The 26,905-nt window shown below is 43.3% G+C and overlaps 1 protein-coding gene across 6 annotated transcripts in view; it reads right to left on the minus strand.

Annotated features, from left to right (window-relative positions):
- The window catches only part of LOC137433975 (aryl hydrocarbon receptor nuclear translocator 2), a 103,943-nt gene that overhangs the window by 19,761 nt on the left and 57,277 nt on the right, over nt 1-26,905 (minus strand). For all 6 annotated transcript variants that reach the window (XM_068126512.2, XM_068126513.2, XM_068126511.2 and 3 more), the window contains exons 10-11: nt 25,776-25,852; nt 3,909-4,043 (exon numbers count right to left, since the gene is read on the minus strand). In XM_068126512.2, the coding sequence (XP_067982613.1) occupies nt 3,909-4,043; nt 25,776-25,852 (212 nt within the window). The remainder of the gene's footprint in view (nt 1-3,908; nt 4,044-25,775; nt 25,853-26,905) is intronic.

Raw genomic sequence — 26,905 nt, forward strand, 5'->3', positions numbered from 1 at the left:
GGGTCCGACAGCATATCGTTTTTGGTCCTATCTCTCAAAGGTGAAGGATCACTCAAAATATTATCGTATAGTGGGGCAACTTAGCATAACAATTGTGCATTTTGTGAGGAAAGCACCAAATTTGGCACACTAGTAGACTATCCTATTATGAACAGATTTGGATATTGGGCCATCTCAAATTCAGCCCCTGATGGCTGTGGCAGCCATTTTCCAAAATGACACCTTCAGCTTGTTCCGACGAATTGCATCATCAATTGGCTTGGTCCTTTCCACCAGGCATTCTCTGGTGAAAGCCTGGAACTGCTCTCGGCCAATCTTCTTCACATTCCTGACAGTCTCAACTGCAGCAGGACCTGCAATTTCCTTTGTGTCAAGGACAACCAGATCCATGCTCTCTTCCTCAAAGGGGTTTCCAAGCTCTTCTATGACGCTGACAAGGGCGTGGACATTCTTGGCGAAAGAGGTCTGCACACTTGGTGTCTGGTCGTGATGACGTGTGTCCTCTCGCCTCCCCCAGTGTAGATGGCCATCTTGGAACTCTTCTATGGCCCTGGCAACTTCTGGCCCGGCAATCATCCAACGCCGCAGGGCACTTGGGTTGTCAGTGAGGCCGACTGCTCCACCATCTCCTTTGATGCAGGCGTTATTCTGTTCATGCGCCTGGTCGATTGGGATCGAAGAGAACACCTTCTTCGTCTTCTGTACAGTGAAGTTGCCAGCCCTGAATTCTCTGGCTACATCTGGGTGCTTCATTGGGGGTGCAACCATGTCCCTCAGGTGAACAGGGACCCACCTGGCATAGTGTGTGTGGTCTAAGGCATGGAACCATGGGACCAGTTCCGTCAGGGCATCAAGGTACATCGTGAATGAAGCCTGCCGCAGAGAACGCACGTAGACCAGTACCAACATCTCTAGTTCCAGCACAGTTGCCCAGTACTGAAAGTTGGGAATGTCTTCTCCTCTCTGGTGACACAGGTCTTCGAACTCAGGCAGGTCTTCTGCATCATCAGCATATGTCATACAGTGGCGTTCATACGCCGCAGGATGTGCAGTGCCGCTGCAGTGATTTGATGAGCTCTTCTTGTGCGGGTGACGTGGGCAGCTCGCAGGAAGGAGTCGGCCGTCCCTGGCGTTGCAATCTCAGCTTGCAAATCTGCAAAATCTGCAAATCTTGCAAAAATCAAATCTCTGAATCTGAGATGGCCCAACATCCAGATCTTTCCATAATATGATAGTCTACTAGTGTGCCAAATTTGGTGCTTTCCTCACAAAATGCACAATTGTTATGCTATATTTAGCTTAGCTGCCGGACTACTATTCGGATCTGCATCTTCACCAAAATTTTACCAATTTTTCCTTGTCAGACACCCAACCTGTCCAGAAAGTTTCGTCCGAATCCGTTCACAACTTTTTGAGATATCCTGTTCACAGACAAACAGATAAACAGGAGTGAAAACAACAACTTCCACCCACCTTCAGTTTGTGTCCCACCACCTTCGGTGGAAGAGGTAACTAGCACGAAATATAAGATGCAACATGCACTATATGTACAATTCAGACATGCCAGAGGAAGTTAGGAAGTTAGGAGTTAGGCATTGAGGAAGTTAGGAGTGGAGGAATGGTTGATCAGAGTAGTGATGGCAATGTACAAAAGAGCGTGCACAGCTGTAAGGACAAAGGATGGGAACAGTGGTGAGTTTAAGGTGAAGGTGGGAGTGCATCAGGGTCGGTACTAAGTCCACTACTATTTCTAGCTGTGATGGAGGTGCTGCCTCGGAACGTAAAGGAAGGTTTACCGTGTGAATTGTTGTATGCAGATGATCTGGTGTTGATTGCAGAAAGTATGGATGGACTGAAGGAGAAGATGAACAAGTGGAAGGAATGTGTGGAGACAAAAGGTCTGAAGGTGAATATCGGAAAAACGAAGGTGATGGCAAGTGGAAAAGCATGTGGTGAGGTGGAAAGAACTGGGAAGTGGCCGTGTGCTGTGTGCAGGAAGGGTGACGGAGTGAACTCCATTCAATGTACAATGTGCGCTGAGTGGGTTCATCAAAAATGTAGTGGTTTGAGAGGGTCATTAATCAGTGTGGCAGCTACATTGAAGTATAAGGTGTGCACAGAGGGAGCTGCAGATGGAGGAAATGTTGAGTTGGATCTTGGAGACGGTGTGAAGCTGGAAGGTGTGAAAACATTTTGTTACCTAGGAGACATGCTGAATGGAGAAGGTGGATCAGACTCGGCAAAGGTTGCGAGAGTGAGATGTGCATGGAAGAAGTTTTGGGAACTGAGTGGCGTGCTGACAAGGAGGGGAGTGTCGTTGAAGCTGAAGGGAAAGGTGTATGCTGCATGTGTGAGAAGGGTTATGATTTATGGGAGCGAGACATGGGTAATGAACGTAGAGCAGCAACGAAGGCTGGAAAGGGTGGAAATGCGAATGGTTCGCTGGATGTGTGGAGTATGGTACAGAGAGAGGAAGACAAATGATGAATTGTGAAAGACGATGGGAATAGAGCCTGTGATGGATGCTGTGAAGAGAAACAGGTTGAGATGGTTTGGTCATGTGTTGAGGAAGGATGAACGTGACTGGTTGAGAAGAGTGATGGAAATGAATGTAGAAGGAAGTAGAGGATGGGGAAGACTGAGAAAGACTTGGCTAAAGATGGTCGAAGAAGAAATGCGGGCAAGGGGGTTAACAAGGGGAGATGCAGAAAATAGGGAAAAATGGAGAAGATTGTCATGGGGACCGCAAGGCTAACCCCCGCTCTAGCAGGGGAAATGGCCTTAAAATGCATGTTGTTGTTGTGTTGTAGACATGCCAGAGGGTACAAAAAGAGAGCAGAATTATTTAAGTGCACATGTGCAAAATGGGAAAAAAACGTTTTTCATGAAAATGTTTAGGTTTTCATATTGGACGTTGCTATTAAACCACATATATACTGCCCTGTATAATATATTTACATGCACAGGAAAGAGTAATGGGGCGTGGGGGTGCGGGTAGGGGTGGGGGAGAAGGGGTGGGCACTGGGCAGTGATGTTCAACTGTTATAAGGAAACACACCAAGGTATTTAGCACCACCTTGGTGGGGTGGGGTTTCGTGGCAAGACGTAAGATCATACAACAAAACAACAACAGGCATTTTAAGGCCATTTTCCCTGCAAGAGTGGGAGTTAGCCTTGCGGTCCCCATGACAATGTTCTCCATTTTGCCCTATTTTCTGCATCTCCCCTTGTTAACCCCCTTGCCCGCATTTCTTCTTCGACCATCTTTAGCCAAGCCTTTCTCGGTCTTCCCCGTCCTCTACTTCCTTCTACATTCATTTCCATCACTCTTCTCAACCAGTCACTTTCATCTTTCCTCAACACATGACCAAACCATCTCAACCTGTTCCTCTTCACAGCATCCATCACAGGCTCTATTCCCATCATCTTTCGCAATTCATCATTTGTCTTCCTCTCTCTCAACGATACTCCGCACATCCACCGAACCATTCGCATGGTTTTAAAGGAAGTCAAACGACGTAAACCATTCGCAAGACGTAAGATCATGCATAATGAAATTATTTGAGGCACAAAACTGTTCACCCCACTAGCCCCCTCCAATTTTTTGTGATTACAGTCCACATTCCACATCCACAAAGGAGGTGAGAGATGCACATGGCAATATAATCATGTTTTTTTATGATTACAGCCCACATCCCACATCTCACCTCCACAGAGGTGAGAGATGCACATGGCAATATAATCATGACTTCAACAAAGGAGAAAAGATTGGCGTTTAATTATATTATTTGACAAATACAACAGGTTGCCATGTATAGGTTGGTAAAAGTATGCCTTCACAAACTGAAACAGAGATGCAGCATCCAAATAGAGAAAATATTTCAGCACTACAACGACTCAGATCTTACCTGGGAGTGGTAGCCAACAACTGCCTGGCACCGGTGATCCACGAAGGTGAAGGTCCCAGTCAAGTTGTGTCTGGAAATGAATTCTGTCGGCACCTTGATGCAATTAAGGTCTGTACAATTTGGGGAGCTGGTCACCTGCAGAAAGAAAAATGTCACATGGTCAATGTGACAAAGACATGCCAGGAAGACATTCTGAGGGGGCTGGCACATCACCATCAATGCTGGTTCACAGACAAACAAACTTAACTGCTTAATATTAATAATTACATTATCATCATCATCATCATCATCATCATACCACCAAGCCAATCTTGTTCTGTTTTCTTTTTTTTTAAATTCTGAAGTCAAATACCTTATATTTGTTAAAATTTAATATGAATGAATGAATGATCGTTTTAAGGCCATTTCCCCCCGCTAGAGCGGGGGTTAGCCTTACGGGCCCCATGACAATCATGGTTCCCTGATTGAGGCAATGTTTTTTGGCCGGATGCCCTTCCTGACGCCAACCCTGTCACCTCTAACAACAACAACGCAGGGATACGGTGTACCTATTCTAAATCGGGGTACACACCAGGATCATTTATCCCAGCAAGCTGATACTCAATTTGCCGACCTCGGAAGGATGACAGGCTGAGTCAACCCCCCTGGCGTTAATTCAGCAATCGACCGGGATTCAAACTCAGGATCCTAGGATCCCAAGCTTACACCCTAACCGATAAGACAACACCAGGCTATATTTGGTAAAATTACAGAATGTAAATAAATAGTTGTAATTTTCTTTTCTTTTTTAATAAAAAAAACAACAAAGCTGTCAGGCAGCACCAATAAGAACAAAAAGTGTTACATTTAATGAACTAGTGCACCCGCTCACTACGGGAGTGGCAAGAAGGGTCATTCCTCTTTGGTGTATATAGATTACAGTTGATCTATGGTCGGGTCTCAAGAACATTGGGTGTGTGTTCATTTACCAAGTTTCTTGTGGAGAGATCGCCAAGTGGTTTAACCATTCGAGCAAGCACTCTATTCAAAACCCTTAATGAACGGCTGGCTTGGCAAGCGCGAGCTAGCTGCTTGGTAAATTAGCACAACCCGGGCTTCCTCCCTTTCAGTTTTGTGTTAAATAGCAGGAGCGAGTTTCAAAAGTTCGCTACAAAAAACGCCATGTTAGCAGCAGGAAGGGTGATGTTATTAACCCAACCCTTGTGGGGTATATAGAGTACAGTAGATCTTCGCTCAATTCTCCAAGTAAAACTTACCTCATGGATGTTGGGATTGCCTCCAAATTTATTTAGTGTTATAAAACAGCATTAGCGACTGTTTATAAAGCTAATCATGTGTGTTTGTGGTTTATAATATTTTTAGTTCGGGTGGAGGTCGTTGCTCCCACGAAAACACCATGATAAGCTATTTATAAACATTGATACAACGTTTGTTAAAGGAGGAAAAACCCCTTGGGGAGGTGGGATATTATTGGTATGAATATTATTTTGTAATAACATGAATATTATGTTATTATCATTCGTTTTGTTATTAGAAGCGGCCTTGGAAAAACGCCACGATAAAGCTAACTTAACATGGATATACACCTCAACACGTAACCTCATTGACGGCAATTGCGGGGAAAACCCGTTCGGAAGAGAAAACCCCCTTGGGGAGGGGGGCAAATGAATGCACTACAACCTTCATTATGTATAACCCTTAGTCATCCTGTCAAGTTTGGTTGAGATTGGATAAGTAATGACGGAATGTATCGCAGTCAAAAAATCAAGACAGACAGACGCCAAATTGCGTATTTTAGTGTGATTTTTTTTTTTTAACCCCAAAAAAGACCAAATAATATGGAAAATTATTCCACAATAAAGAAAACAGGAGAAATCAAAACCATAAAAACTAGAATGGCATTTGGTAGAGCGCAAACCTCTTACAGGCTGAACAGTTCACGTTCGGTATCCCTCTGATAGATCAGAACTGCATCCAGACCAGAACCAAAATCGAATTGGCTTGTTCTTGTCACCTAACCAACTCGTCCACATAGTTTTGTCATAATCCATCCACAACTTTCTGAAATATCATGCTATAGGCCTATATAGTTTTTGGCCATATCAGTCAAACCAAGTGCAATATATAATTTGGCCCTCTCTCGCAATGGAGAAGAATCACCTAAAAATTATAGTATCCGGATCTTCTTCAAAAGCTAATCAATCTAATCTATTTGTCATTGTCACACACCCAACCTCTCCACCAACTTTTGTCCAAGTCCGTCCACAATTCAGATATCCTGTTCACAACCAGCTGAGATTATAACAATGAGTCAGAGAATAATAAATAAAATTGTGGGTGCAGCACATTGTGCCCAAATCTCATTGATGAAGGAAAAGGTAAAGTCATGTTACAATCGTCCAAATAAAATGAAAATGAAATAAAACAATGAAAGCAGTCTAACCTGGGACAAAAGGTTATGCTTGGTGTCAGTTTCTCCAAAATTGACATGTAAAAATTGCTTTCTAGCCAACAGACTACTGTAGTGAAGTGAAGACCACACATGCACGTACACACACTTTTTATTTATTGTACAATATCGGCTGTTCCTAAAATGTAATATACTGCAATTCAAAGATTGCTGTAAATGATGTTAATTTCACAACATCCTATATTCAACTTTTTTATTATATTTTATTTATTTATACTGAATCGAGGCTCGTGAAAGAGCTGACAACAGCGAGGGAAAGAAAGCACAGGGGGAAACATTCATTAAAACACATTCAACAAAAAGACATCCAGGAACACAGTACAGGGGGACCACGAGGGAAAGACAGTACAGGGGGACCGCGAGGGAAAGACAGCACAGGGGGACCGCGAGGGAAAGACAGTACAGGGGGACCGCGAGGGAAAGACAGTACAGGGGGACCGCAAGGGAAAGACAGTACAGGGGGGCCGCAAGGGAAAGACAGTACAGGGGGAAACATTCATTAAAACACATTCAACAAAAAGACATCCAGGAACACAGCACAGGGGGACCGCGAGGGAAAGACAGTACAGGGGGACCATGAGGGAAAGACAGTACAGGGGGACCGCGAGGGAAAGACAGTACAGGGGGGCCGCGAGGGAAAGACAGTACAGGGGGAAACATTCATTAAAACACATTCAACAAAAAGACATCCAGGAACACAGCACAGAGGGACCGCGAGGGAAAGACAGTACAGGGGGACCACGAGGGAAAGACAGTACAGGGGGACCGTGAGGGATAGACAGTACAGGGGGACCGCGGGGGAAAGACAGTACAGGGGGGCCGCGAGGGAAAGACAGTACAGGGGGAAACATTCATTAAAACACATTCCACAAAAAGACATCCAGGAACACAGTACAGGGGGACCGCGAGGGAAAGACGAAACTTCGTTTCGAGGGAAAGACGACGAGGAAACTCCATTTAAATTGTGTAACATATTTAAATTGTGTATTTAATGTGTAACGCTGACCTATCTTTATGGTCTGGAGACGGTGGCACTGACAGAAAGACAACAGAGGCTGCAGGTTTGCAAGAACAACTGGGTCAGGAGGATTGTGGGATTGAAGAGGGTGGATAGGAGTATAGATGAACTGAGGGAGGGAGATTGATGTGCAGATGAACTTGACGGAGATATTGGTGAAATGCCGGCTGAGATGTGCTGGACACTTGGTGCGGATGGGTGAAGAGAGAATGGCAAAGAGAGCGGATAGGTTTGAGGGAACAAAGTAGAAGGAAAAGAGGTAGACAATGGTTGAGATGGGAGGATTGTGTGAAGAGGAATATCAGTAAGGTGGGGTTGGTTGGAGAATGGAGAGAGACTTGACTGAGGACAGAGGGGAGTGGAGGAGTATTGTGGTCAAGGCAGGAGCTTGGTACCATTGGACCTCACTGCTTTTAAACTGAAAAGGAGGAGGAGAAGAAGAATATTTAAATTGTAAACCTGAAAACATAATTCCCTTACCTAAAATAAGAACCATAACCTGTAAGGAACTGACTGGTTTCCTGACTGCACAGTTCAACAGCTGGGTTCTTCCTCGAGGTTTCGATCCTTTTAGCCCAGAACCTCTCCAAACAGCGGATCCACAACCTCGGTCGCAGATCCACATCAGCAGATTACCTACATCAACAGAACCACAACCTCAATTGCATCCAGGGAGTCAGTCAACCTATCAATGGACTAACAGTCCTTATTGCACACGCCCGATAGAAGTTCACATGCCGGAAGATCGCTATTTCTATGGGTTTCTGCACATGTGCGTGCCGAGCGTTCTCGGGCAGATTATATCATTTCAAAAGTCCCATAATAAGAAAGACATGACCGTATGAAGGCTACAAACTTAAAAAGCAGTACAATTAGCCAATTATTCAATTAAAGCTTCAATATGTTTGAACAATCTAAGATTGCTCACCCCCTCGTATACACCACACTTGGGGAAAAAGTTCTCTCGGAAAATATCAGGCACGTACAACCCACACACGGGTATACACTGCAAGCCAGCTTTCCTCTCCACATGTCCGGGAGATGAGCGATCTCCATATTTCCAGCAGCCAACACAGCTTTGTTGTCAAGCGCCAAAGGACGGAACTTTTCAAATACAACTGTGGTAAATAACCAATCAACGTCAAAATGAATACAGTAAGTCCTCCAACAACATTGCTTCTAACAACATCGCTTTACTGCAACGTCGCTAACCAATCGAGGATCACTTTTTGTTGCAACAAAATGACGTTTCCATGCAACGTCGCCGTTCCCGTGATGGCAACCTTCCGAAAGAACATGAACGTGATGCCAACTTTCCCAAACATGAAGAGAGGAGTGCAGAAACGTCTAAGATGCTACATGGAAATTTATCATGAAAAAAAGGAAGCGAAGCAAATCTTGATAACGTCTTATTTTAAGGTGTACAAAACGACCAGTGAACAATTTCGGGAAGAACCACACAGTGTTGATGATGATTTAGAGGTGCTGGGATGTTGTTCTTAGACCCAATAAAGGTTAGATGAAAAAAAATTCGACTTGGGATACATTCAATATTATTTACATTAATTTAAATGGGAAAAATCGTTTCCAACAACGGCGTTTCCCACAGCGTCAATTTTTAGGGACACATTAACGACGTTGTAGGAGAACTGATCTGCATCTTGGAGAAAGGGTTGTTGTAGTAAATAATGTTTACTGCACCGATGTGGTAAATAAAAACCAGCATGGTTTTCAGTATCAATGCGACTGGAAATCACACTGCTCATCCATTAGAAATGTATAAATACCCTGCAGGTTGTTGAATTTTATATCATTCCACAAATCGTCCATATCATTACAAGTCCCTGCTGTACAATGTCTGTTGCTAGAACAAGTAAGAGAAAATGTAAAGGTTTCATGGCCTAATTCAAACTGAAAATTGATGAAAAAGTGGGCTGATCTCTGGAGAAGAGGAGGATGAGAGTGATGATTATATGGATTGCGACAGATCCACATTTGTCGAATCCCAGCTGTTTCAGCTGTTTGAAAGCAACAAAGAAAAAGAAGGACTTTGTGGGCTTTATGGAATACGATTTACCAGTACCTTAAATAGCTTTGGAATTATATTAAACTAGCAACGGTACCCGCCCTACGGGCGGGGCTTCAATTGGGAAGCCGAAATGAAAAGGTAAAATATCAGAAATTGAAGGCTTTTTTTATTTTAAACGATTCATATAAACATCCGTTAAATCATATCACACGCAAATCATCAAAATCTAAACAGTACATGGCAAAACAGTACATGGACGATCACGTACCACGTACGTCTCGCTCGCTCTCATGTTGTCCCGAAAATGATCCTTCCGCAGGTTCACCTACGGAAACCTTCTTACAACTTTAACTTCCTCCAGACAGTCAAGTTCGCTCATCTTTTCGGTGCACCGGCACGAGCCGAGAACGGCCCGTGCAGGGGCTGATCGGAGGATCTCATCAAACCGTCTGATCGGTAGTAGTGACGGGCGGTGTGTACAAAGGGCAGGGACTTAATCAACGCGAGCTGACGACTCGCGCTTACTGGGAATTCCTCGTTCGTGGGACACTGTCTCAAGCCCCAGTCCCCATCACGGATGGGGCTCAGTGGTTTACCCGAGCCTGACGGCGAAGGGCAAGGTACACACTGGCCCGTCCAGTGTAGCGCGCGTGCGGCCCCGGACATCGAAGGGCATTAAACGTTCATTAAACATTAAATGTTCATTAAAGGATTACGAAACGAAAAACATTACGAAATTACGTTCACACCGTCACATCAAACACTACCGTGAACACATACATTGTCACAACATCGTCACAATGAGAACATCATCACAATGAACGTTATGCGAACGCGAATGTTATGCGTGAGTCCAAACCTGAGAATGCTGGAGACTAAAGCTGAAATAGAGACAACGAAATAGCCTATTTTACTCCTGGAGATCCTCGGATTGATTATATCCACCCAAAATATCGTTAAGATCGGTTCAGCAGTTTTTATGGTACCTTCGAACAGACAGACAGACATTTGGTGAATTATAGTAAGATCGTCACAATGAGAACATCGTCACAATGAACGTTATGCGAACGCGAATGTTATGCGTGAGTCCAAACCTGAGAATGCTGGAGACTAAAGCTGAAATAGAGACAACGAAATAGCCTATTTTACTCCTGGAGATCCTCGGATTGATTATCCACCCAAAATATCTTTGCGATCGGTTCAGCAGTTTTTACGGTACCTTCGAACAGACAGATGGACATTTGGTGAATTATAGAAAGATGTGTGTTGGTAAAATATGGGAAAGATATGGGAACTGTAATTAAAGATATTACAATTAAACTTGGAAAAAAAGAAGAAAAAAAACTGCCTCTGTATCTACTTAATAATTTAACTTGGCCCCGGTGTGGTTATGACAAGTGATGTATCGTGAAACACCAAATACAGTACCTTCAGAAAGTATTCACACACCTTGACTTTTTCACATTTTGTTGTGTTACAGCCTGAATTAAAAATGGATTAAAATTGAGATTTTAAAAATGTCACTGATCTATCGACACGTAGTACCCCATAATGTCAAAATGGATTTTTTTTCTTTTTATAGATTTTTACTAAATACTTCAAAATGAAACACAGAAATATAGAATTTACATCAGTATTCAACCTTGAGTCAATACTTCGTAGCAGCGCCTTGAGCAGAGATTACAGCTTCTAGTCTTCTTGGGTATGTCTGCATAATTTGGGGAGTTTCTCCCATTCTTCCTTGCAGATATGCTCAAGCTCTGTAAAGTTGGATGGGGAATGTCGGTGAACAGCATTCTTCTAGTTTTTCTACAGATACTTAATGGGATTTAAGTCTGGGCTTGCCTGGGCCAGAGCTTACATGTTCTTGTTCTAAAGCCATTTCAGTGTTGTTTGGCTGTATGCTTGGGGTCATGCTTGTCCTGTTGGAATGTAAATCTTCACTGCAGTTTAAGGTCTTTCACACTCTGAAGCAGGCTCTCCTCAAGGATTTGCCTGTATTTGGCTCCATTAATTGTTCCCTCTGTCCTTACAGGTCTCAGTCCCTGCTGCTGAAAAGCATCCTCATAGCATGATATGGATGGTGTTAGATGGGTGATGAGCTGTGCTCTGTTTCTGTTAGATGTTGCACTTTGAATTCAGGCCAAAGAGTTCAATTTTCATCTCATCAGATCACAGAATCTTTTGCCTCATGCTCTCAGATTCTTTCAGGTGCCTTTTTGCAAACTCCAGGAATGCTGTCATATGCCTTTTTCTCAGGAGTGGCTTCCGTCTGGCCACTCTCCCATAAAGCTGAGATTTGTGAAGGGCTGCTGAGACTATTATCCTTCCGGCAGGTCCCCCAATCTCAGCCAAGGAACTCTGTAGTTCTGTCAGACTGGTCATTGGGTTCTTGGTCACCTTCCTGACCAAGGTCCTTCTTGCCGGGTTGCTTGGTTTGGCGGGATGGCCAGCTCAAGGAAGACTCTGGGTAGTTCAATATCCTTTCCATTTCCTAATCATGAAGCTCTCTGTGCTCTTGGGAACTTTCAACACACCAGGAATTGTTTTATACCCTTCCCTAGATATATGCCTCCAATTCTACACTACCAGTCAAAAGTTTTAGAACACCTCAATTTTTCCAGTTTTTATTGAAATTTACACAGTTTAATATCTCAATGTACTCTGAAATTAAGCATAGAACAAATAAACAATTTGAGATAAAAAGAAATGAATGAATCATTTTGTTTAACAAAATTTAATTTAAATGTTTGACTCAGCAAAGTAGCCACCTTTTGCAGATATAACCGCCGAACACATTCGTGGCATTCTTTCTACAATGGAAATCAAATATTGTTTGGGAAGTTCTTCCCAACACTGTTGCAGAAGTTCCCACAAATGTGTTGCACTTGTAGGTTGCTTGGCTTTCACCCTTCTGTCCAGTTCATCCCAAAACCAGCTCGATGGGGTTTAAGTCTGGAGACTGTGCTGGTCATTCCATGATTTGAAGCCTACCGTCTTGTTCTTTTCCTCGAAGGTAGTTTTGACATATCCTGGAGGTGGGTTTAGGGTCATTATCTTGCTGTAGGATGAACCCCTGACCAATTAGGCATATACCAGAGGGCATGGCGCTGCAAAATGCTGTGGTAGCCCTTTTGGTTCAGAGTGCCAGTCACTCTGTGCAAGTCGCCGACTCTGGATCCAGCAAAAGAGCCCCAGACCATCACGCTTCCTCCATGTTTGACAGTTGGTGTCACACACTGAGGAACCATCCTTTCGCCTACTCGACGGCGTACAAAAACCCTGCGTGATGAACCAAAGATTTCAAATTTTGATTCATCGGTCCATAACACCTTCTTCCAGTCTTCAGTAGTCCACTGGCGGTGCTTCATGGCTCAGGCAAGCCTCTTTTTCTTATTTTGCCATCTTAGCAATGGCTTTCTTACTGCCACTCGGCCTGTCAAACCTGCAGCTCGAAGTCTTCTCTTCACAGTTGAAACTGAGACTTGCTTACTTCGACCAGTGTTAAGCTGTGCTTGAAGCTGTTGTCCTGTGAGCCGCCTATCACGCAAGCTGTTGACTCTCAGAAACTTGTCTTCTGATTCTGTTGTGGCTTTGGTTCTGCCAGACCTCTTCCTGTCAGAGTTTCCTCCAGTTTCCAATATACTACTTCCTGCAGTGCAATATTGTCCAAATAATGCTTCAGAGGGTGTAATAACAGTCTGTTCCAATACTGCTTTTATACAGACAGGGGATTTGTAATCAAGTAATCAGCAGAGGTTGGGACACCTGTAGGAATTGTATGCATCAACTTTCAAGGCTTAATTTACTTACATTGCTGCAGAGCAGCTGTAAGTTGTTAACCCATTACTCGTTCCCTGAAGAAGGCCTTTTTTCTTTTACAATATAACTATGCAATTTACATTATTTTCCCGTTTTTGCTAACCGAAACTTTTTTTAAACCTTGAGCAGTTTACTGCTTACCTTTGTACCATTTCAGGTTATTAACTGGACATTAAACTGCGTAAATTTCAATAAAACTGGAAAGATTGAGGTGTTCTAAAGCTTTTGACCGGTAGTGTATCTCGGAGTTCTACGGACAGTTCCTTGGACTTAATGGTAGAGTTTCAGCTCTGACATGCACTGACAACTGTGGGACCTTTTGTAGAAAGTTGTGTTTCTTTCTAAATCATGTCCAATCAATTGAATTGGCCACAGATGGAGTCCAATCAAGTTGTAGAGACATCTCAAAGGATGATCAAAGGAAAATGGATGTATCTGAGCTCAATTTAGAGTGTCATAGCAAAGGGGTTGAATATTTATTGACTCAAAACTTTTGAGCTTTTCTTTTTTAATTATTTTGTAAACATTTCTAAAAAGAAAATTCCACTTTGGCATTATGGAATATTATGTGTAGATCAGTGACAAAAAAAATCTCAATTAAATCCATTTTAAATTCAGGCTTCAACACAACAACATGTTACAAAAGGCAAGTGGTGTGAATACTTTCTGAAAGCGTTGTATATTATAGATGAACTCGCATTATAATTGTACTGTACATACATTAGAGATGTACTTGCATTACATTTATACATACTTTATAGAGATACCCGGATGAAAAAAAGAGAACGTTTTATTGGCTACCACTGGGTGGCGTTTGCAGCCCACGTTAGCAGATTTTGTGCAGACAAATCTTCGGGGCATGTGGATCACTGCTCACCTCCACTCAATTGTTCCTCTTTTTTCCCCGCCCGTGGAACAAACTTCCACATCCTCTTCAATCTTATTCTTCCCACCAGATTTTCAAGATAGCTGTTTGCCACCATTTCAGATTGCCACCAATCCAAAACGATGATCTTTTCTAACCTCGTTACGCCCCCCTCCCCCCCCCCCCTCCCACACAACCCCTACTCCTTCCAAATTTTACGTTTTTCTCTCCTGAGAGTTTCCTTCTGTATCCATCTTATCCACTGCATGCGTCCTCTCCTTCTCCCCATTTCTCCCCACACCCATTGTTTGTCCAGGTCTTCCTCTATCCTGGCCTTCAACTCTGCCATTGGTATCACCCCTCCCCTCCACTACTGTTCCTTTTGGCCTGTTACATCCTGATTAATTCAGTGTACTAGCTCTCTAATGAACCGAGACAATGAATACAAAAAATACAAAACAAAAAATAACAGAGACAAACAAGTACAGACAGACACAAATGCAATACCATCACCTCTTCTCTGACAAGGGTAACATATACAAAACATTGCGTACATTTCAGAGTTACTTTGGAAAGAACATTTTCTTATGGCAAGTTAAGTGCAAAAGTATTATGCAAAACCTCTGGCTGAGCCAGTTTCACTTCTCTGTACACAAATATTCAAGTGTTTATGTATGACAATATTCATGCATCGCGCAAACACTTTAAATGTATTAAAATAAAGCCGAGTAAAAGCAAAAACAAACAACTAAATCAACGAACAGCCCACCACTTATTCACAACTGTAATATCAGGGAAATCAATGCTATCACAAGTGCAAGTGAAAGCGTTGCTCCCTCGTAACTCATTAACCGGTGCGAGTTTATACCGTGCTGGATTTACCAAAGTGTACAGTACGCAATGTGATGTTATGTTTCATGCAGTTCAGCTTGTCCCATGTGGGCCGGCGGTTTACTGTGTGTCACATGTTGTGGAATGCTAAAGTCCACTGATATCCCTTTCAATCACCTTGTAAAGTACAGTTGGTAGCATGACATGCGCTTGTAATAGTTTCTTCCATGTTCCCATAAAATCCTCTGTTCATATGAACACATCACACCAGTTGTTTATGAACTTATTGCGCATGGCTTAGTTACTTTGTGCTGAATGCTCAACTTGCAATTGAAATGGCCTCTCGTAAAAGGGTGGCGAGTTGATGCAGGGCAGTATATTTATTAGTTGTCTATTTATCAAGTTATTTAGTTCTGTCAAGTCGTGGCAGACTTCTGGTATCATTTTTTAAGCATATTTTTGCTCTTAGAAATGGAATTCAATTTTCAGGATGCAAAGATGTCCAAAATTGCAGAAAAGTTGCCCTCTATTAATCCTCTCAGCATGAACAGTATTCTTATGAAATCTTTGCCTTTGTGAAGTCAAAGTTATGTTGTGCAGGGTCCAGGCAGCTAAGATCATCCAACATAAAACAAACAGCAGGAAATCAGATTTGAGTTGCGACACGTTCTGTGTGTAACATCGTCACAAAAACTTTTGTTTTTGTTTTTTTTAGATGGCAAAAAATTATTCGGTTATTAAAACCTTCCATTTATAATTTTCCTTGTCGTTTATCAGGTCACACTATGAAGCCCGTCATCCAATGAATACATTCCACAAATTATATTTGAGGGAAGGTTGAAAACTATAAAGGAATGAGCCTGGTGTTGGCTTTACGGTTAGGGTGGCTGGCTTGGGATTCTAAGGTCCCGAGATCAAATCCCAGTGTGCCGTTGAATTAACAACAGATGGGGTTGAACAACAGATGCCTGTCATCCTTGCGAGGTCAGCAAAATGAGTACCAGTGTACTGTGAATAGGGGCACTGCATCAGCAGCACAACCACACCCTCAGCCAATGATGCTACCTGCAGTCCTGTGCTGCATACAAAAGAATAAGATAAAGGAATGACGGTATGGAAGATTGCGACCGATGTCCCTGGACGGTGCAAAATAAAATCAGACATACAATAATTACCTTTAAAAGAGTGAATAAATGAATTTTGGAGCCATTTTACCTCACATCTCGCGGATCCTATTTAATATATATACTAGTGGGGCACCCGTGGGAATTGAAAACACGTGCGAAAACCAAAAGTTTTTATTATTATTAAAGACCACGATTTTATTTCCTCTGCATTATGAAAACACATCTTCTTTGGGCGGTGTATAATAGAGCGCGACCGCGATCGCTCCGAACAAAACAGGCATTACCTTACTCCCTTTGAATGATTTGTAATCAAAATTTACCTTTGTTTCTTCAAAAGGTAACTTATGATAGAAGACACGTTGATTCAGTCTTCAAATGGACACCAGAGGCCTATGGAGCCTCAGATGTATGCTGCGCAAACAAAATGGCGGAGATTTGCTTTTTAAACCCCTCCCAGAACGGGTGTAGCCACTCTCTCAACGCGTGAAGCCACTCCCACGAACGGACAGACAGACTCACCTCAGACTCACCAGACATATAATAGAGATTAAAAATAAAAATAAATAAAAATCACTTTTTCCGATTTTTCCCAATTCCACTCTAGACATCGACATGATTATTTAGGCCATGAGTGAAATATGGAATTAGATTTTGAATATCAGCTTTTAATAAGCCTATATGATACATTATTCAATCTTGCAGGAGCCAATCACATTGCACCTAGCCTCACACTAGCCAATCAGCCTATGTCCTGTTTTTTTACATATGCGTATACTTTTTCATACAGAAACTTTTTCAAGACTTTCATTGAAATCGAGGAAGACTGTCAAGACCTGTTTGGTCGAAAGCTTGTCGAAAATAAAAGATCAACCATCTTGAAGCTACGTCCGCTACTTATTTAATTTCTTCTGATTATTTATTTAATGCAAATGAGACACACTGCTCGTATTGTGGAGATTCTGCTATTTCTCACAGTATGTGCTCGTCGAACATAGTCAGGTTCACAATGTAATTTCGTTGGAATTTTTGGGGGATTTGGAAAACTATATATTTTTGGAAACTATATTGTATAGTCAGTCAGAAAACCAATGTTGCTATTTGCACAGACTCCTGTATGGCGGCCATCTTGGATTTTTCAAACTGGCCGCCGTAAACTTGATGTTTCTCAATATCTCAGCTTCTAAACAACATAAAGCTTTGATTCTAACGGCTAAACATACATTTTCAAGGGCCCCGAATCCAATGGTAACAAGTTCGATAAGCTAGACATGACCATAGAGCTCCTATGTGGCGGCCATCTTGGATTTTTCAAACTGGCCGCCATAAACTTGATGTTTCTCAATATCTCAGCTTCTAAACAACATAAAGCTTTGATTCTAACGGCTAAACATACATTTTCAAGGGCCCCGAATCCAATGGTAACAAGTTCGATAAGCTAGACATGACCATAGAGCTCCTATGTGGCGGCCATCTTGGATTTTTCAAACTGGCCGCTGTAAAACTGATGTAACACCTTCTAAAGAGCACAGAGCTTTGATTCATCATTGAGTAAAGTCATCATCATCCTCATCATCGCTTTCGTTCATCACATCTTGAGAGTCCTCATCATTTTGGCACTGGATGTCACACTGACAAAGGTCTGTACAAGCCAAGTTGTTTGTTCTGCAGGAACATCTAGATGAAGAACAGTCTGTTTTGCACTGACATCTAACCATTTGAATGATGGCCTTGGGGGCTGGAGGCTCCTCAGTTGTGGTTGGTTTCACTTGTCCATCCGTGTCTTTGTAAAAGCCGTTTTGCAGGGGATTCAGCTGAGGATCCTGTTGAGCAATGCTTGCCTGACCCCACACTCTGGCTTGGATATGGACTCTAAGGATGTGCTGCTTGAGAGCTCCAAGAGTAGGAGGAAGCCTGTCACTTTCTGCCATGTGTTTGCAAAAGAGATACCATCGTAGTTCAGGGATGCTGTCGATGTGGATGCCATTTGGAGAGTAAGCAGCGCATACAAAGTTAGCTAGTGTGGACAACATGTCCTCCGTCACTTCAGTTGCATCTGAAAGCATTCGCACGGTGTCTATGACATCTTCACTTGCTTTGAGGTAGACATGCAGCCAGGTTGCTTTGCCTATTCGAGAGAACCTCCCAGTGTTGTCTGCCCCTGTGAAAGCATGAAAGGGTGGCAACGCCTTTGCTCTTTCGACCCCTAGAGCTGTCCACAGTGGCTCTATTTGAAGTACTAGGGCATGCCCGTACTATATATACTGTATATGTAAAATTATATCCCCCCCCTCTATTTACATGAAATGGTTTGGTCCATTCGCAAAGCCAAAGCAAAAGGCTTGCGAGTACGGTGACAATCCCCCCCCTCTATTTACATGAAATGGTTTGGTCCAAAGCGAACGGCTTGCGAGTACGGTGACAATCCCCCCCCTCTATTTACATGAAATGGTTTGGTCCAAAGCGAACGGCTTGCGAGTACGGTGACAATCCCCCCCCTCTATTTACATGAAATGGTTTGGTCCAAAGCGAACGGCTTGCGGAGTTTGGTAAAGAAATCGCCATAGCGTGCACAAACGCGCAGGAAAGCGAAAGAATCGCAAATTAGTTTTAATTAGTTTTAAAACATAGTTTAACGCCAACATAGCGGCAACATAGTTTGCCAACGTGAAATAAATGAATACGCTCTCAAATGTGCCGTCCGAGGCAGAGTCTGTTCGGCACGTTCAGCACACGTGATAGCTCGCTGCTCTCTGATTGGTTGAATCGTTTTTTGGACATGGCTCGGTAACTACTTGTCCGATTAATATGAAACCTTGAAAAGGCACATCCTCGGGTCCCCAGCAATATACCTGGCAAGTTTCAAGTATATCGGACCCGTGGTTGTCGAGAAACAGCGGTCACAGACAAACACACAAACACACAAACACACAGACACACAGACACACAGAGATTACTGGAATTATAGATAGATTCCAGAGGCCATGGAAATGGATGTATTCCTCAGCAGTAGGTCATAGTTTGCTATGACTAGTACCAGGACATCTGTGTCGGGAGAGAAGAACACCAACTGCGCATCATGTGGGTTTCGCTGGGATGCCAGCACGGCCTGGTGGATCAACAGGGTGTCAGCTTCTTCATGGTTGTTGTCCTCGAAGAGCAGGTCACTGTTGCTCCTAGTACACCCTGAAGCAGACGTGATGATCAACTTGGATGAGTGACTGTTGTATTCTAGAGTTTTCGCTGCCAGATAGTCAGTCAGATCAGCCTTTGTTTTGTCATGAGAAAGGAATCTGCTCATTGGGATGTGTTTGATGTTGGTGTCATCTCTGACGTGATACTGTACTGCATCCTTTCCTTGCCTTCTTTTAGCCCTGGTAGCACTCTTCAGAGAATCGTTTTTGTACGTGTCAAAGACCAGTATGATCTCATCACAATCTTTTGTTAGAGACATGAGTCTGTCATTGAAGCATTCACCTAGATCGTTGACTTTCACTACAGTGGCTGGTTTCTTTGTCAGCTTATGCACAAGTACCATCCCATCCACCAGTGCAATCTTCCGACTTGTAGGTTTACTAGATGTGGATGCCATAGTTCTTGTGTCCATTGGATCTTCTTGTAGAACACTTGCAGCTGGTGTCTGCTGCTGATCTTCGGGGTGAATTTCTGCTCTTGCTAACTTGTCGAGGAGATGAATTAACTTCGACTTGTCAGTGCATGGAAGAATTGTCCCATCTGGAGTGAACAGTGCTCTTGGTGTCACAGTGAACTCGTAATTTCCGATGGCATATTTCTGGTTGACGTCTCTGTTTGACTTGGCAAGGACCATGAGCCTTCCGTACAGTTCCTTAGTCTCCTTCAGATCCACAGTCCTGTCTCTGAGTTTCACTGTGGTTCTCTTGTTCCCAGACGTGAACATCTTGTTGTTCTCCTTCTTGACTGGTGCCCAGAGGCTAACATCTCCATTGATACGCTCCGACACATAGTCTTCATACAACTTCTGACCAGTGACATCAATGTTCAAGATCTGTGGTACATACTCGTCTGGGATGTAAGCATTCGTTATCACATTGTGCAGCTTGTCACCTTCAGTGTCAAATGGATTCCCGTGACTCAGTATCGCAGCCTTGATCTTGTTGATTGCTTCATGCTCCCTCTTGACTGCACTTGGACCAAGGTCATGATATTCTGTGATCTTGTCACCTTCCAGGCCAAACTGACTCTTGAAGTCTTTTGACAGGCATGATAATTCTGGTGTAACCATGAAGAATCTCTGTCTAGCATTGGCATTGTTAGAGATGCCAATCAGTCCAGAGTGAATCTTCATCAGCTTGTTCAGATGTTCACATGCATGATCTGGTCCAATGGATACAAACGGGATGTCATTCTTGGTTACTGATAGATTGCCAGCTCCTAGTTCTTCCCAGGTCCTAGGGTGATTGGTTCTTAGGTCATACATGTCTGCGATGTATCGGGGCCAGAGCCGCTTGTATTTGATCCGGTCCATGGCAAAGAATAACTTGCTCAGTTCTTCTCCAGCTTGGAGGTGAAGCACCAGGTCAGCACTATACAACCACCACCACAGACATATTGATGTATAATAGGCTACAAAATACACTACCACCATCACCACAATATCAGGTATATTGCTCAGTATATAAATAATACAAAAACACACGCTGTAAACTAATTATTTTCCTCAGCTGTACCCTGGGGATCAAACTTATTACTTTAGTAGCTTGTCCACCCATAAACAGATTTTAAGTTCTCATGAACATTAGGAGTATCTGTGTGTTATTTGGCAGTATGCCACAAAGGCCCACAAAGGGCAAAACACTCGCAGTAGAATAGTATTTCTCATTATAGTCAACACAGTCAGGTTCAGCATGTCCAGATTTTAGATTTCGTTGGATTGTTTTTGGGATTTAGAAAAATCAAAGCTCCGTCTTATTTAGAAGATGAGATCCTGAGAAACATCAATTTTACGGCGGCCAGTTTGAAAAATCCAAGATGGCCGCCACATAGGAGCTCTATGGTCATGTCTAGCTTATCGAACTTGTTACCATTGGATTCGGGGCCCTTGAAAATGTATGTTTAGTCGTTAGAATCAAAGCTTTATGTTGTTTAGAAGCTGAGATATTGAGAAACATAAATTTTACGGCGGCCAGTTTGAAAAATCCAAGATGGCCGCCACATAGGAGCTCTATGGTCATGTCTAGCTTATCGAACTTGTTACCATTGGATTCGGGGCCCTTGAAAATGTATGTTTAGCCGTTAGAATCAAAGCTCTATGTTATTTAGAAGCTGAGATATTGAGAAAAATTAGTTCTATGGCGGCAATTTTGAAAATCCAAGATGGCCGCCATACAGGAGTCTGTGCAAATAGCAACATTAGTTTTCTGACTGACTATACAATATAGTTCCAAAAATATATAGTTTTCCAAATCCCCCAAAAAATCCAACGAAACTTGAAATCTGGACATACTGAACCTGACTAACATCTCCTTCCAAAATCCTGGCCATTAATATGGAGTTGGCACCCCCTTTTCTGCTATAACAGCCTCCACACTCCTGAGAAGGCTTTCCACTAGATGTTGGAAAATAGCTCCCAGGATTTGCTTCCATTCAGCCACAAGAGCATTAGTGAGGTCGGGCACTGATGTTGGGCGATTAGGCCTGGCTCGCAGTCGGCGTTCCAATTCATCCCAAAGGTGTTCGATGGGGTTGAGGTCAGGGCTCTGTGCAGGCCAGTCAAGATCTTCCACACCGATCTCGACAAACCATTTCGGTATGCAACAACTTCACTTTGTGCATGGGGGCATTGTCATGCTGAAACAGGAAAGGACCTTCCCCAAACTGTTGTCACAAAGTTGGAAGCACACAATCGTCTAGAATGTTATTGTACTCGTATGCTGTAGCGTTAAGATTTACCTTCACTGGAACTAAGGGGCCTAGCCCAGAACATTAAAAACAGCCCCAGACCATTATTCCTCCTCCACCAAACTTTACAGTTGGCACGATGCATTCAGGCAGGAAGCGTTCTCCTGGCATCGACCAAACCTAGATTCGTCCGTCGGACTGCCAGATGGTGAAGCGTGATTAATCACTCCAGAGAACGCGTTTCCGCTGCTCCAGTCCAATGCGGCGAGCTTTACACCACTCCAGCAGACGCTTGGCATTGCGCATGGTGATCTTAGGCTTGTGTGCGGCTGCTCGGCCATGGAAACCCATTTCATGAAGTTCCCGACGAACAGTTGTTGGGCTGACGTTGTTTCCAGAGGCAGATTGGAACTCGGTAGTGAGTGTTGCAACCGAGGACAGGCGATTTTTATGCGCTACACTCTTCAGCGGTCCCGTTCAGTGAGCTTGTGTGGCCTACCACTTCGCGGCTGAGCTGTTGTTGCTCCTAGATCTTTCCACTTCACAATAACAGCACTTACAGTTGACCGGGGCAGCTCCAGCAGGGCAGAAATTTGACGAACTGACTTGTTGGAAAGGTGGCATCCTATGACGGTGCCACGTTGAAAGTCACTGAGCAGTACGGCCAATTCTTCTGCCAATGTTTGTCTATAGAGATTGCATGGCTGTGTGCTTGATTATATATACCTGTCAGCAATGGGTGTGGCTGAAACAGCCGAATGAACTAATTAGAAGGGGTGTCCGCATACTTTTGGCCATGTCGTGTGTGTATATATACACACACATATACACACACACACACACACACACACACACACACACACACACACACACACACACACACACACACACACACACACACACACACTATATATATTGTTGCGGTTTTGGGAAACCACCAAGAAGTAATGGCAACCACCATACAGGTCCCTTAGAACAGCGATTTCATATCAGAACATGATCTTTGCCCTCTCTCTGCATTCAGCACGTGTGCATGACTTGGAATTTTTCTACACGTGCCTGCTTGCCTGCCCTTGTTTGTGCTGAGAATCGACTTTGCCTGTTGGTGTTCTTGCTGGGAACAGACTTTACCTGCTCGTGTTCATGCTGAGAATCGCCTTTACCTGCTCGTGTTGGGGAGTGCCATTTGCCGGCCTGGTGTTCGTTGGTGGGGTCGAGACAAAAGGCGTCGCGAGAAGCATCTGGTAGCATCGTGGACATTTTGCTGACAGGTTCCCAATGTTAGTTTTCCCCTCCCCTCCCCCGCTAACGTGTGCTGGGCGCCTTGTTGTATTTATTCATAGTAATCGTCATGAGGCGTAGAAAAAGCTAAATTTCTGCTTCTTGTCAATTTTTCTTTCCTATCGATAAGTTGCACTGTGCATAGTAAATAAATCAAATCGTTAAGAGTTTCCTTTCCCTCTGTTCGTGAATGTCTTTTCTTCCATTGGTCTGCCATTGCTCGCACCCAGGGTAATGATCGGCTGTAACAAAATTAGCATTAACCCGGCGCGTACCAACGGTTGCTCGGCCGTCTAAATTTACATCCAGGAACAAAAGAAAATGGTACACCGCCGGAGGGAAGGTACATTCCCCGATTGAAACCGTCACCTGGTACAGGTAAGCGGAGTTAGACGACTGGACCCTGCTATCATGCGACGGTCCAATTGGCGTTCATAGTTGCTGAATCACAACCTGCCGAAGTACAATGTTATTCGTGCGCGGCAGCCTCAGGTTCGGTAAGTTCGGGAGGGAACGGAGGCTAACCCCCTCGTAGTAGACCCCAAACCCCGGGCCGTAACAATATGTATGTATGTATGTATGTATGTATGTATGTATGTATGTATGTATGTATATATATTTATATATATATATGTATATATGTCTTACGTGCCTTCTAGGCAGACCCCGAATGTGAGCGTAAGTATATGTATGCGTATGTATGTGTGTGTATATGCAGAAGTGCATTGAAGATTAACTCAATTTTTATAAACAGGAATCAAATTCCTGCGAGGGGCTAAGTGTGAAAAAATATGACTCAATATGGGACTCCAACCACGGACTTCCATTGATTACGCGTCAACAGCCCACTGCGCTATTGAGCCAGCCGTAATCTCCTCAGAATTTTACAAAATATATATATGTTCAACAAACGAATCCATAAGCCTTATGTACAAGAAACCAAGATTAATATAATCAAAAAACGTTAATCTTTAACCAAAGATGCCAGATGCCAGCAAAAAAACTAAAATAAAACAAAAACAGCAATGTCAAAAGCACAAAATCCATTCACAGGAGACATAACGAAGTGTCAACAATCCATTCCAATCCCCACCGAAAGACATCAGTTCAATGTGGTGACACTCGGAAAAAAGCCACAAAGATGATGCACTGCTGCAAAAGGACCTTCCCTTGGAGTTGCGACAACCTCCAGTTAAACATTGCAGTTTGACATTAAAAAAGCTGACAATAGTGTACATCCACATGTAGTTTTATAACTTCCTATCATGTGTTAAATGTGTGTTTAATATAAAGAGCCAATGGAGGTGGAGATTAAATGAGTCATTGTTGGGATTGGTCAAAGGCCGAAGGCAGAGATATGGTTTGTCCCCATGTTGACAACTGTGATTGTTTGAGAGCCTCGGCGGCACACAGACGGGTAGAAACCCTGCTCTGCGAGTCAGAAGTGGAGAAAGCAGGACAGCGTGTGTGAAAGAGAACCATGAAGAGCAGCTGGGAAAGGAAAGAAGTGCACAGAAGTGGTTTCGCGCCAATGGTGCAGTATGTTCCTGTCGGCCATGTGTTCTCCAGCCACCAACCTTTCCAGTTGCGGAGTCTTCTCACCGACGACCTTCACCTGCAGCCTTTGTGTCGCAGCCTGCCTGGCGCGTGCATATCCTTTGAAATTGTTGTGGTTATATTTTACATCCTTGTGTAATAAACATTTTTTTTTTTTTGTCGGGAGTGGTTGCATCCTATCCAGAGGTTGACATATTTGTGACGATATGATTTTGGACAATTCAGTTAGGTTAAATGATCCAGGACAGACTTGTAACACGGAGTTCAATTGCACATCTCATCTCACAACAAGATCAATACAATTGCGAAATATGATGCTTTCCATGGAATTTCATATCAAGAAGTTGATTTTCACATTTGAGCTGTTTACCATCAAATTAGGCTTGATTGAAAAACACCGTTTATATTGTTATATAAAAAAAAATAACCACCTTTGGAGGCCATTTTTCCCCGCAAGCGGGGGTTGGCCTTTTTCGGGAACCGTGGTTGTTGTTGTTTTTCGGTCCCCTTTTTGAAGCAATGTTTTACGGCCGGATGCCCTTCCTGACGCCAACCCTTTTTGCCGCCTTTAACGACAAACAGGGAATTACCAGTGAACTGGTCCTCAATTTGCCGACCTCGGAAGGATGACAGGCTGAGTCAACCCCCCTGGCGTTAATTCAGCGATCGACCGGGATTCGAACCCAGGATCCTAGGATCCTAAGCTGACACCCTAGCCGCTAGCCCAACACCAGGGTTATATTGTTATTACAGGTTACACCGTTTATATTGTTATAACGAAGCAAAAAAAATATTCATGGGAGATGTGTGCATACAAGTCAAAAGAGATAAACTCAAAAAAGTGGTAGATGGCATCTCTTATAAATCTTCTTATAAATGGGTGGGGGCCAAGTGAAACACAGCCATCCATAAATGGACAATGTAGATCTGAAGAAGTGGCGTATTAAGGGTTTATAAAAGCTCGGGGTAATGAGGAGGTGGGATGGTTACCTGAAGTCTGCCAATGGCCACCAAGCACAGTTTACTTCCTGCAGTACCCTCTGCCTCATCTTCTGCTGCACTGATTCCTGCAACAAGCAAACACCACCGCAAATATTAAAACACTCACACAACTCCCTCCCCACCCTTTCCGCTGATTTATTTTGACTGTAAAAGACACACAAGTGCACACACTGAAACTTGGTGCAGATGGTGCAAGATCAGAGAGGAGGCGGTAGAAGACAGAAACCATTGACTGGTCTTGCGTTGGGAAAGTCATAGGCCAATACACTCAGCTTCATCGTGGGAGACCCCAATGATATTGAAGACCTTGGGGTTTCCACCGTATCGAAATGAGCAACGTGTGAGGCAAGGGTGCCAGAGGGGAGAGCAGTACTCCTTCACGCTGCAGATGAAGGCCTTGTAGATAGAGAGACAGGAGTTCAGGTGTGCTAAGGAAGGACTTCGCATGATGGAAGATGCCTAGTCGGCGGCTGGCTTTGCTTTGGAGGCAAACTTTGAAATGTCGTTTGCCCAATACAGATCATGGTTGACACAGTGAGACCCAGGAGTTTGAGTGACTAAACCTCCTCAAGACGATTTTTGGAAGATTGGATGGGGGGTGGTTGAGGGAAAGGGGGAGGGTTGCCATACGGTCCTTTTGGAGAGCGAGAGAGATTAATCGATTTTGACATTGATGATTTGACGATGGATTCCAGTATGGAATTTGATTTAAGCTCTTATCAATAATTATTGATTAATAATTAATAATTATTGATTCACTTGCAGTGCAAAATAATGAATTGTAATTCATTATTTTGCACTACAAGTGAATCCATGCTGTGTTTGTGTACCAAATCACAGTGTACAGCAGTACACAATCACATTGTGTACAGTGAATCCATGTGAAAAATGACACCAAAATCTTGGCTCACTAGCCAAGATTTTTGGTGTCATTTTTCACATGGATTCACTTAAAGGAACGATTAGAACAATGGGAACAATTCGTTCACATGGTAAAATAGTGGAAAATGCTTTGGATATAAATTTCAAGAAGTTGATCCGATAAGATTGTGTGGTCATAGAACATCCCAAGAAAACTTAGGATTTATTTATAAAAGACACAAAAATGGTTATTTTTA

This window comes from Myxine glutinosa, chromosome 10, assembly GCF_964187855.1.
Source record: "Myxine glutinosa chromosome 10, kmMyxGlut1.1, whole genome shotgun sequence".
In the NCBI taxonomy this organism is placed as follows: domain Eukaryota; kingdom Metazoa; phylum Chordata; class Myxini; order Myxiniformes; family Myxinidae; genus Myxine; species Myxine glutinosa.